The following is a 13,915-nucleotide window of genomic DNA, read 5'->3' on the forward strand; positions in this document are numbered from 1 at the left end:
ACCAGGAAATTAGGTGAATGATTGATCGTTGCCTTTTGTTCAACAAGCCAACTGTTTATAATCTCTGTTTGTTGGATGATTTATGTTGACATGGAATAGGTACTACACACACACACACACACACACACACACACACACACACACACACACACACACACACACACACACACTCAACCAACATAACTTTCATAAGAATAGCATTATCGGAGGATTTTTTTAATTGGCCATAGTTTTGTTAATTAATGTTGTATAATATATTGTTTGGGCTGTAAAAATCCCAAATAAAATAAAATAAAATAAAATAAAATTTTCTTTCGGGCTGTTATTTCTTTAATCATACACCTTGTTTAATTAGACACCCTTATAGAAAAGATACTGTCGTGCAGACATGGTTCTAATTCAAGAGATAGTGAGTTCACGCCATGCTAAACATATTCCTTATATATCATTTTTTGACATCTCATCAAAGATGAAGAAAAGTATGTGAGTCTGGGCATTTACGGGGCTGACGACCGTCATAAACTGGTTTATTATATTCTTCTTCATCTTTGATGATATGTCAAAAAATGATATGAAAATAACTCCTGTAATTGGAGATAATCCAGATTTTGTGAACAAGTATAAAAAGTAAGAAGGCTGAAGTTGAAAGTTCAGGTACTTCTATATCTGAGCACGTGTATCTGAGGAAAGATGGACCAAGAAGGTGCTTGATCACCTTGCCTTCATGCAAGTAATGATCAAGATAACACTGCGTCAATTCGAAGCAATGCACCATTGGGTGCGGATAATGGTTATTAGTAAGTAAAAACATGAATGAATGTGCAGCGTGGATCTTAGATCGTCGGAAAAAATATTTTTTCAACTCCTAATTATATAAAATTTATTTTTACCCTTATCCGCGTGAATCTGGAAGACGCAAAGCATGTTTGCAAAACAAATTGGTGTGGCGTTTTTAAAATTTCTTCCTAGTTCTGCAAAGAAGCAGTGTGATGGTTAGTTAGTTGCTTCATAAAAAAGCGCAGATAATTAATTCAAGGTTAATTATGTACATTTGATTAAACTGAATTGAAAACCGTAAAACCAATATTTTTTTAAATGTCCTACAAAAACAGCATACACGTGTACATATTGACGCATTTTGTATTGAATATGAACTTGGATTACCACTTTTTTTAATGATAAGCGGATTAAATGTGTAAAACAGTTTTTTTTAATCATTCGGTTTGAACCATCGCGTTGTTGAATAAGAACGTCATTAAACGTAATGTAAGAAAACCGTTTATAAACCATGGAAATTTCATGAAATATCATCAGTTACTTCTTCGTAGTCAAATCAAACATTCAACATGAAGTCCGCTATTATCTTGTTGGTAATTTCAAGCATTTTCGCTTTGGGAATGGTAAGTAATTTTTCATATTAACATTTGAATTTTAAAAAATATATAATAAAACTATTTTAAATGGAGTTACTTTTTAATGATTGTTTATTCTCGATTCTTAAAATATCGATGATTCTTTGGGTGTATTTCTTACCTCAACGTCATTATTTATTGATTCATTGTTTTACAACATTTTGAATGTGTCCAAATACTTGTTCACAAAATCTGGAATATCTCCAATTACAGGAGTTAATTTTGTATTATTTTTTGACATCTGATTTTTTATTTTTTATCTCACCAATAGATGTCTGTTGTGAAATTCTAGTGATTCAATAACAATGTTTTAAAATTGGTTCATATATATAGAACTTCCAGCAATTTGAGTAGTGTGGTTGTCGATAATAGGAAGAATCGGTGAATGTTACACGTGTGTAAAGCGATCACTTAAACAAGCCTATGACGGTCGTCAGCCCCGTAAATGCCCAGACTTCCATATTCTTCTTCATCTTTGATGAGATGTCAAAAAAGAATATGATTTATTGTTTGTTCGAATAAAAAGCCGAAACACTTGTTTTAGACCACTTTCGAGTTTATGAATGTATACACGACTAGTTTCGAACACTACAGATGTTCTCATCAACAGGTGAAAATTCATACTGGGTTTCTCAACATTGATCAAACCTTGTGTTCCTCGGTCTTCCCCTGCTCCCTTTTCCAACAACATTTGCCTAATAAATCTCTTTTACCGTTCTTCATACACTCATTTGATCAACACATCCAAACCATCTCAAAACGCCTTTCTTAATTTTATCGACAATGCTTATCTGAGCTTCACTTTTTAATTATTTCTCCATTTTAATATCAACTCCATTATGTACTGCCAGTACTGACATTATGTACTGACTTGTGTTTTATAAAAACATATAATTTTTTGTTCATATCTAGATGTATTATCTAGATGTATTATCTAGATGTATCAAAAAAAATCATGAATGCTACGGAAAAATAGCATGATTCGAAGACATGGCTTAGGTAACGTTGTATATGATAGAAGGACCAACAACCCGAGTACGAAGACAGCTCACCCCAACGGCCTACAAAGACTATAAGTGTGAATGGAGCCAAAAATAATATAACAGACTGTTATTCGTTTTTGTTTTTAGGGCCAAACACTCGTACAATGGGCGAAGATTTTTGCAGCGCGTGGAGCCTGCGAGGCTAGCTCAGGAATCACTAATCCAGCACTCACCAATATCCGTGTGGGAATTTTAAACGTCACAGACACCCCGTCACAAGCGTACTCCTTCTGCGTCTACAAAGCTCTTAACCTCACCAATCCTTCCGGAACTGTGAACGCCACGGCTGTAATAGAAATGCTTCCCTCTCAATTCGATGACCAAACATTTTACGCCGATGTAGAGACCTGTAATTCCAAGTTCTGCGTCACCCCAGTGTGGAGACTGTGGAGCGTACTCAGGTGCCTGGCTGCTATAGAACCTGAATACACATTCGTGCTGTAATTCCCTATACTGCGAACATGTCATTCTCGTTCGAGCCAATATCACAAATTTCAGAATATTTGAATTTTCAAACCTTCTTTTTTCTTGATCATATGAATTTATTTGAACAGAAAAGAACTCCACCCATTTTGACCTATCTTACAATTCATGATTCTGTACTTAAAAATTGAGTGAGCACATCCAACTCTACGATCAATATAGCTATTTTTGTGATATTTTCTTGAACGAGAGCGATACATGATGCCTACCACGTCAATATAACTTGTAATATAATACCTTCTCCCTCAAAAAGTACAATACAAACGTTTATCCTAAAATCAAGGACTACCGCTGAAATATTTTTTTCAGTTTTTCATAAAAGTCCCGTTACCGGATATTTTGTATGTGCAAGTTATTTCGACGAATGAAATTTCTTTATATTGAGGTATTTGGCTGATTCCTTTCCTTTTTAATGTATAAGTTTAGTAAAGCAATTAATATTTATTTGATTAGCAAATAAATTTTCAACGAGCATCCACAAATTTTGTTTTATTACTCAAAAACCCTGTTATCATTTTACATTATATTGCTGATAAATAACTATGCACATGCGTATCAAAAACGTTAAAGTGCATCAAAGAAAGTTATAAAATGAAAGTTTTTTTATTCATTTATTAAATTTCATGACATTACACAATTTTTTTATATGTTAGAAGCTTTTTTAATGAATAAAAAACGTGCATTCAAATGCACTTTTTTAAGTTCTGAAAACTAACTAACTAAATAAATAACCATAACGCCGTTTCCCCGCAGGGTAGGGAGATATTAATAGAAAGCCACACCAATCTGTCTTTACAAATAATCTCCTTAAACGTACACGCTGGTTAGTTATATTCTTCTTCATATTGGATGAGATGTCAAAAAATGATATGAAAATAACTCCTGTAATTGGAGATAATCCAGATTTTGTGAACAAGTATTTGAACACACTCAAAATGTTGTAAATATCCCTTAGAGACCGAAAAACGAATGTTTGGATGAGAGAAAAGACCAGGGTAACGGATATGGCTTGAAAAATCGAAGAACAAAAGTGGAATTAGGCACGTCATGTAGCAAGTATGTCTGAGGGTAGATGAACGAAAAAGGTGCTTGACTGGAGGCTTAGAAGCGTGGGTAGACCTCAGACAAGATAGTCCGATGACTTATGAAAACGCGGGCATGCACTGCAAGAGAGTCGCGTCCAACAGGGAACTGTAGAAGTCCAAAATGAAGACCTTTGTTCAATACTACACTCAAAAAGAAGGCTGAAGTTGAAAGTTCAGGTACTTCTTTATCTAAGCACGTGTATCTGAAGATAGATGGACCAAGAAGGTGCTTGATTGGAGGCCTATAACAGGATGTTATTATTAACTTTAAACTATTATCATAGTATTACATAGATTCATGTTTGATCCTCTCCGCCTCCGTGGTATAGTGGTCAGCGTATTAGCTACCGTGCTGGTGGTCCCGGGTCCGATTCCCAGGGGGGTGAAAATAAATATTAGTGATTTTACACTAAAATATTTATTTACCCTGGACTGGTACTGGTTCCTAAAGCGCAAGAGTGATCACCTTGCCTTCATGCAAGTAATGATCAAGATAACACTGCGTCAATTCGATGCCGTGCCCTATGCACCATTGGGTGCGGATGATGGTTATTAGTAAGTAAAAACATGAATGAACGAATAGTGCAGCGTGGATCGTCGGAAAAATATTTTTTCAACCCCTAATTTTATAAAATTTATTTTTACCCTTATCCGCGTGAATCTGGAAGACGCAAAGGATGTTTGCAAAACAAATTGGTGTGGCGTTTTTAAAATTTCTTCCTAGTTCTGCAAAGAAGCAGTGTGATGGTTAGTTAGTTGCTTCATAAAAAAGCGTAGGTAATTAATTAATAGTAAATTATGTACATTTGATTAAACTGATTTGAAAACCGTAAAACCAATATTTTTAAAAATGTCCTACAAAAACAGCATACAGGCGTACATATTGACGCATTTTGTATTGAAAATGAACTTTGATTAACACTTTTTTAATGATAAGCTGATTAAATGTGCAAAACCGTTTTTTTAATTATTCGGTTTGAACCATCTCGTCGTTGAATAAGAACGTCATTAAACGTAATGTAAGAAAACCGTATATAAACCATGGAAATTTCATGAAATATCATCAGTTACTTCTTCGTAGTCAAATCAACCATTCAACATGAAGTCCGCTATTATCTTGTTGGTGATTTCAAGCGTTTTTGCTTTGGGGATGGTAAGTAATTTTTCATATTAAAATTTGAATTTAAAAAAACATATAGTAAAACTATTTTAAATGGAGTTAATTTTTAATGATTATTTATTCTCGATTCTTAAAATATCGATGATTCTTTGGATGTATTTTTTATCTCAACGTCATTATTTATCGATTCATTGTTTTACAACATTTTGAGTGTGTCCAAATACTTGTTCACAAAATCTGGAATATCTCCAATTACAGGAGTTAATTTTGTATTATTTTTTTGACATCTGATTTTTAATTTTTCATCTCACCAATAGATGTCTCAAGTGAAATTCTAGTGATTCAATAACAATGTTTCAAAATTGGTTCATATATATAGAACTTCCAGCAATTTGAGTAGTGTGGTTGTCGATAATAGGTAGAATCGGTGAATGTTACACGTGTGTAAAGCGATCACTCAAACCAGCCTATGACGGTCGTCAGCCTTGTAAATTCCCAGACATCTTTGATGAAATGTCGAAAAATAATATGATTTATAGTTTTTTCAAATAAAAAGCCGAAACACTTGTTTTAGACCACTTTCGAGTTTATTAATGTATACACGACTAGTTTCGGACACTACAAATGTTCTCATCATACTGAGTTGAAAATCAGTTTAACAGGTGAAAAGTCATACTGACTTTCTCAACATTGATAATGCCTTGTGTTGTTCGGTCTTCTTCTGCTCCTTTTCCTAACTACATTTGCTTGATAAATTTGTTTAACCGTTCTTCCTACACTCATTTGATCAACACGTCCAAACCATCTCAACACACCTTTCTTAATTTTATCGACAATGCTTATCTGAGCTTTACTTTTTCATTATTACTCCATTGGAAGATTAACTGCATTGGGTACTGCCAGTTTCGTTTTTTTTTAACTTTTCTCGAACCATAATTTCAGTAAATTACGTATTTAATCATTTTTATTTTAACAATATACTCGTGTATTATAAAAACATATAATTTTTTGGTCTTCCTTTAGATGTCTTCCTCGAAAGACGTCTAGAGAAATACCAAAAAAAATCATGAATGCTACGGAAAAATAGCATGACGCGAAGACATAGCCTAGGTGACGTTGTATATGATAGAAGGACCAACAACCTGAGGACGAAGAGCGCTCACCCCAACGGCCTACAAAGACAATAAGTTTGAATGGAATCAAAAATAATATAACAGACTGTTTTTCATTTTTGTTTTTAGGGCCAAACAATCTTACAATGGGCGAAGATTTTAACAGCGCGTGGAGCCTGCGAGGCTAGCTCAGGAATCACTGATCCAACACTCGCCAATATCCGTGCGGGAACTTTGAATGTCACAGACACTCCGTCACAATTGTACTCCTTCTGCGTCTACAAAGCTCTTAACCTCGTGAATACTGCCGGAACTGTGAACGCCACGGCTGTAGCAGAAATGCTTCCCTCTACCATCGATGAAGCCACATTTACCGCCGATGTAGAGACCTGTAATTCCAAGTTCTGCGTCACCCCAGTGTGGAGACTGTGGAGCGTTCTCAAGTGCCTGGCTGCTATAGAACCTGACTATACATTCGTGCTGTAATTCCCTATACTGCGAACATTCATCATTCTCGTTCGAGTCAATATCACAAATTTCAGGACATTTAAATTTTTAAACCTTCTTTTTTCTTGATCTTATGAATTTCTTTGAACAGAAAAGAGCTCTACCCATTTTGACCAATCTTACAATTCATGATTCTGTACTTAAAAATTGAGTGAGCACATCCAACTCTACGATCAATATAGCTATTTTTGTGATATTTTCTCGAACGAGAGCAATACTTGATGCCTACCACGTCGATATAACTTGTAATATAATACCTTCTCCCTCAAAAAGTACAATGCCAATGTTTATCCTAAAATCAAGGACTACCGCTGAAATATTTTTTTCAGTTTTTCATAAGTCCCGTTACCGGATATTTTGTATGTGCAAGTTATTTCGACGAATGAAATTTCTTTATATTGAGGTATTTGGCTGATTCCTTTCCTTTTTAATGTATTAGTTTAGTTTAGCAATTTATGTTTATTTGATTAGCAAATAAATTTTCAACGAGCATCCACAAATTTTGTTTTATTACTCAAAAACCCTGTTATCATTTTTCTATTTTTGACTATTTATTTAATAATATATATGCACACACATTATATTGCTGATAAATAACTATGCACATACGTATCAAAAACGTAAAAATGCATCACAGCAAGCTATGAAATGACAGTTTTTTATTCATTTATTAAATTTCATGACATTACACAATTTTTTTTTATATTTAAGAAGCTTTTTTTTAATGAATTAAAAAAACATGCATTCAAGTACACTTTTTCAAGTTCTGAAAACTAATAAATAACCATAACGCCGGTTCCCCGCAGGGCAGGGAGATATTAATAGAAAGCCACACCAATCTGTCTTTACAAATAATCTCCTTAAACATACACGCCGAATAATTCGACTTCTGATCGTGCCAAGTTTTCCTCGGTCTTCGTCTACTGATATTTCAACTACATTTGCCCGAAAATTTTGTTTTACCGTTCTTTCTTCGTTTAATAGTTTCATATGTCCATCTTAACACACCTTTATTATATTATTTATTGATTCGGCATTAACTTCGTGGAATGACATGATTATTTTATTAAAATTAAACACTTGAATATACCACTTTAATGAGTTTTATTTTTATTTACGACTAGTTTCGAAAACGACAGATGTTTTTATCTTCTGGTTCCTTAACCCCCCTCCCTTTATTAATTAACCTATATATACACCTAAATATATTTTTTTCGATAGTTTTAATTTGTGCCAGAAGATGAAAACATCTGTCGTTTTCGAAACTAGTCGTAATTAAAAATAAAACTCATTAAAGTGGTATATTCAAGTGATTAATTTTAATAAAACACCTTTATTATTATTAAAATGTTACTTTGTTTTAAAATCACTATAAAATAGGGATTTTTAAACAATGTTACATTTTAACTACAAATTGGAAAATCACAAAGTTAGTGCTTCAAATAAAAAATATATAAAATAATAATAAATTATATCCGCTCCCTAGGTGGAGCATATGGAGTCCACAAACTGTCCCCAGGCTTATATACACCTTTTTAAATTTTTATCAAGCTTATCAGCCTTACATTCTTTCATTATATCACCATTCAAAAATCTATCATAAATAGTTTTGCTGCACATTCATCTTAGAGGTCGCATTTCTGAAAAAGTGAAATGAATAGATCATGAAATTATATATTTTTTTGAAATCAAGTGTTTGAAAATAATGCTGAATGCATCGGAACACGTGTCACAGTAGATTTTAAGAAATAGTGGTATTTACCAAGTAAATGATTTATTTAAAATTTTAAAAAAATTGGATTGTTATTTCCTTGAATATTTTTGGTACACCTTGTATAATAAGACACCCTTATAGAAACGATACTGCTATGCAGACACGATTCTAGGTCAAGAGAGAGTGAGTTCAGGCCATACTAAACATATCCCTTAGAGACTAAAAAACCTATATAAGGATATGAGAAAATACCAAAGTAACATATCGCTCACTCCTTTCAAGAACGTCATTAATCAAAAAACGTCAATTTTCAGTTGTGCATATTTTAGGAATGCCCAAAAAATGTACTATATCCCAGAAAAAAAGGCATATTTTTAACTTAATATTTACCCGCTACAGGGCAGAAAGTGTTGTTTTTGCATTTTGAAGAAAAGGTATCGTTTAATTATTTTTTTAAATAAACTAAATATTTTACAAATGGAGAAAAAACCTTCAGGTTTTACCTAAAAGATCTGTTGCACAGTAAAAAGTTCAGTAAGTGACTTGATATTTATTTTTAATACATTGTATTATATTTTTAAACTTTAAAAACGTTCTCCTGAAAAATCAAGTTTTTTGATTTATGACGTTCTTGAAAGGAGTGAGCGATATGTGGCTCAATTTGCGGAACGTTATTAGAATTGGGCAGGTCATTTAGCACATATCGCACACACCTTTCAACAACGTCATAAATCAAAAAACTTGATTTTTCAGGATATCGTTTTTAAAGTTTAAAAATATAATAAAATGGATGAAAAATAAATATCAAGCCACTTATTGAACTTTTTAATGTGCAACAGCTCTTTTTAGGTATGACCTGAATGTTTTTTCTCCATTTGAAAAATATGAAGTATATTTTAAAAAATAATTCAACAATACCTTTTCTTCAAAATGCAAAACAACACTTTCTGCCCCGTAGCGGGTAAATATTAACAACATTTTGAGTGTGTCCAAATACTTGTTAACAAAATCTGGATTATCTCCAATTACAGGAATTATTTTCATGTTATTTTTTGGCATCTCATCAAAGATGAAGAAGAATATGGTAGTCTGGGTATTTGGTCGTCAGCCCCGTAAATGCCCAGACTTCCATATTCTTCTTCATCTTTGGTAAATATTAAGTTAAAAATATGCCGCTTTTGCTGGGATACATTATATTTTCTGGGCATTCCGAAAACATGCACAACTGGAAATTGACGATTGAAATTTGACGTTGTTGAAAATAGTGAGCGATATATCTGAGGAGAGATGGATGAAAAAGGCGCTTGACTGGAGGCCTAAGCGTGGGTAGGCCTCAGACAAGATGGTCCGATGACATTTTTAAAGTGGCGGGCCTGCACTGCAAGAGAGTCGCGTCTAACAGAGAACTGTGGAAGTTCAAGTTGGAAGCTTTTATTCAATACACAATAAGAAGGCTTAGTTAAGAAATTTAGAGTCCACCCCTCTTTTGCCATGTGGTGTATTTAAAATTTTAAAAAATGTTCGGCAAAAAATGCCCCTCGCGCACATATTTACGCATTGTGTATTGAAAATGAACTTTGTTTTTCACTTTTATGATGATAAGATGATAAGCCGAATAATAAATTAATAAATGTGAAAAATAAGCATTTTATGGTTCAATATATAACGTAGTTGAACGTCATTTAGAAAAACCGTATATAAACCTTGTAAATTTCAAGAAATATCATCAGTTACTTCTCCGAAGTCTAAACAACCGTTCAACATGAAGTCCGCTATTGTCTTATTGGTGATTTTCAGTATTTTTGCTTTGGGAATGGTAAGAAATTGTTGATATTTACTTTAAAATGCAAAAATGAATTGAGTTTTATTAATATAAGTTGCTTCATATTATTTTTTGACATCTCATCAAAGTTAAAGAAGAATATGGAAGTCTGGGCATTTACAAGGCTGACGACCGTCATAGGCTGGTTTTTGTGACCACTTTACACACGTGTAACATTTACCAATTCTACCCATTATTCACAACCACACTACCTAAATTCTTAAAAGTTATACATCTAAACCAATTTTGAAACATTGTTCTTAAATCACTAGAACTTCACTAGATACATTTTTTGGTGAGATGAAAAGATTTTTTTTAAAGCAGAAAATCTTTTATTGGTATGTGAGGTCTTAATCCTGGATTATAATCACACACATGAGAAACGCCAGAAAATATCATTTAAATTTTTATTATTTAAGCTTATAATTTGACCAGATAATTTATTTACAACATTTTGAGTGTGTCCAAATACTTGTTCAAAAAATATGGATTATCTCTAATTTCAGGAATTATATTCACATTATTTTTATATGAATGATAAATTTATATGAATATAACTCCAGTAATTGGAGATAATCCAGATTATATGAAAAAGTATTTGGACACACTCAAAATGTTGTAATATAACTTGCCATTTTTTCCTTTAAAATGAAGTGACCTTTTAACCTCTAAGCTGCTCGATTTCGAGTGTCAAACTTTCCGTCTCGTGCTGGATTATTTTACATTACAATATTTTTGAGAAAAAAACATATTTTTGCATATTTTTTGTAGTGAAACTTTCGGAAGTCGCTAGGATATCTATTATAAATGTTCACAGTACACAATTCAGTTAACTTATTATGTTTTTATAGTGTATTTACACCAAAATATTAACATTATCGGACTCGCGGCAGAAAATTTGACGGTTGTATAGAAGACGCGGCTGTCGTATAGTTCATTCGTTGCGTGCGCGCAGTTTTTTTGCGTTATATTAAAAAAATATAAAAAAATAAAATGAAATTTAGAAAAATATTTTATATCAAAGTTTATATTAAAAAACGGAAATGATTTATATTTCGAAATTTTGTGAAAATTTTCAAAACAGGGATTAGAACAAAAATGCATTTTGCTTGTGGGACATCAAAATTATATGATTTTATTCCCTTTCTCGCGTATTGGTAATGGTCGCTTTCACCATTTTTGTTTTCAAAATCGTTGTTTCTTATAAAAACATGATATTTTAATATTTTAGTATAAATTTTAATAGGTAGAGACATATTTATGACGATAAAATTTATAACAATAAAAAAATGCTTCCAATATTCGAAGCATCGCACGAAAATGAACAAAAAAAAAATTGTACAAAAATATCACAAAACTCCGTGTTACACAATCGCATGTTAGTTAATTATAATACCCTTCTCGTTCCACACAGTTAATAAATATAATAATTATGAAAAAAGTTAATAATAATTTAGATCGCCTAAACTGATTGAACAGACTATAGTTAGTAAATACCCAGACTTCCATATTCTAAGTTGAGATGTCAAAAATGTAAAACGCATTTATTTGTTGGTATGATATATATAATACATTTTTTTATTTATTTTTAGGGCCAAACAATCACACAATGGGCAAAGATCCTATTAGCCCGTAACGCCTGTGAGGGTCCGTCAGGAATCGATGACGTCACACTCAAGAACATCCGTGCGGGAATTTTAAACGTCACAGACACCCCGTCACAAGTGTACTCCTTCTGCGTCTACAAAGCTCTTAATCTCATCAACCCTGACGGGACTGTGAACGCCTCGGCTGTAGGAGAAATGCTTCCCTCTACCATCGATAACGCCACATTTACCGCCGATGTACAGATCTGCAATTCCAAGTTCTGCGTCACCCCAGTGTGGAGACTGTGGAGCGTACTCAAGTGCCTGGCTGCTATAGAACCTGAATACACATTCGTGCTGTAATTCCCTATACTGCAAACAGATCATTTTCGTTCGAGCGAATATCACAAACAAAAGGACATTTCAACTTTCTGGCATTTTAAAGAAGCATACTGCAAACAGATCATTCTCGTTCGAGCGAATATCACAAACAAAAGGACATTTCAACTTTCTGACATTTTAAAGAAGCATACTGCAAACAGATCATTGTCGTTCGAACGAATATCACAAATATAAGGACATTTTAATTTTTTGACTTTTTAAAGAAGCATACTGCAAACAGATCATTCTCGTTCGAGCGAATATCACAAACAAAAGGACATTTCAACTTTCTGACTTTTTAATGAAGCATATCTGGCAAGAGTCTACGAGACAGAATAAGGAACACAAGGATAAGGGAAATATGCGAGATCGAAGATTTTAGGTGGGGAAGGCAACAAAAGAGACAATGGTATGCGCATGGGAGGAGAATGGAATCATCCAGACTCCTCCACATTGCACTGTTCGGCAGACCACCAAAGAGATGGATTGACAGCTGGGAATCGACATCGCAGGAGGCTAATACATCTTAAAAACAGGCCACAGGGCCTAAACTAAGCAGCAGAACAAAAAGACATTAAACCTTCTTGTATTTTAGTGATAAAATGCTTAGACAATCTTTCTGAAAGCTTTCCTCAAATTCCCAGGTCCGGTATAGAAACTCTTGGTTTCCATTCGAACCCATCCATGCAAAAGAATATTTATTTCATATTTCCTTATATCGATATTTAATCAATCAAGCTTAGTATTTCCGCGATTTAAGATGAAAATAATTACTAATGCTTTCAAAGTTCCTTTCACTGTCAGCGGGACATATAAGTTAAAAATTACTAGAGTGTAAAATCCAACGCCATATTCTAATGATAATACCCAGGGTGATAAATTAGCAATCCTACTATGCTCGACTGCCTACAGCGTCTCTAATTCAGAAAAGAACGACACCTTCTTGTTTCTCAATCATAGGAATGTCTATGAACTATAGTTTAGAAAAAACTCCACCCAATTCGACCAATATTAAAATTCACGATACTTTTCTTAACAACTCTATGATCAATATTGCCATTTTTACGATTATAAATATTTTCTTGGACGAGAGCGATACATAATACTTACCACGCCGATATAAAATGTAACATTATACCTTTTCTATCAAAAAACACGTTACTAACGTTTATCCAAAAATCTAGGAATATTTTTTTGAAAAAAACAAAATAAAAACACGTTAACTGTAATATTTTATTCAGTGTTTCATTTAAGTCACATTACCGGATATTTAGTATGTGCAAGTTATTTCGGCAAATGAAGTTTCTTTATATTGAGGTATTTGGCTGATTCCTTTCCTTTGTAATGTATTAGTATAGTTTAGCAATTTATATTTATTTGATTAGCAAATAAATTTTCAATGAGCATCCAAAACTTTTGTTTTATTACTCAAATACCCTATTACCATTTTTTACTATTTTTTTAATAAAATAAAATCTTTGTATTGAGGTTTTGGCTAATACTTTTCTTAAGAATAGAATTGTGTAATTATTGGATTAGCGAATAAACATTCAACGAGTACCCAACACCGTTGTTTTATTAAACTACTCGTGTTTTGGAATTCTCCCATATTAAATGAACGTAATAAATAACAAATACAATGCTTCTTAT

At 33.0% G+C, this 13,915-nt stretch overlaps 2 protein-coding genes across 2 annotated transcripts; both read left to right on the forward strand.

The window, feature by feature from the left end:
- Positions 1–5,026: 5,026 nt before the first annotated feature.
- Positions 5,027–7,262, forward strand: LOC148299182 (uncharacterized). The gene is made up of 2 exons (XM_088276315.1): positions 5,027–5,176; positions 6,385–7,262. The coding sequence occupies exons 1-2, from the start codon at positions 5,123–5,125 to the stop codon at positions 6,739–6,741; spliced, it is 411 nt and encodes a 136-aa protein (XP_088132441.1). The 5' UTR covers positions 5,027–5,122; the 3' UTR covers positions 6,742–7,262.
- A 2,970-nt stretch (positions 7,263–10,232) lies between these two features.
- LOC148299183 (uncharacterized) lies at positions 10,233–13,494 on the forward strand. The gene is made up of 2 exons (XM_088276320.1): positions 10,233–10,292; positions 11,891–13,494. Exons 1-2 carry the CDS (start codon positions 10,239–10,241, stop codon positions 12,245–12,247), a joined length of 411 nt encoding a protein of 136 aa, XP_088132446.1. The 5' UTR covers positions 10,233–10,238; the 3' UTR covers positions 12,248–13,494.
- The last annotated feature ends 421 nt before the right edge of the window (positions 13,495–13,915 follow it).

This window comes from Brachycentrus maculatus, unplaced genomic scaffold, assembly GCF_059751285.1.
Source record: "Brachycentrus maculatus isolate JH-2025_06_01 unplaced genomic scaffold, ASM5975128v1 h1tg001291l, whole genome shotgun sequence".
Classification (NCBI taxonomy): Eukaryota; Metazoa; Arthropoda; class Insecta; order Trichoptera; family Brachycentridae; genus Brachycentrus; species Brachycentrus maculatus.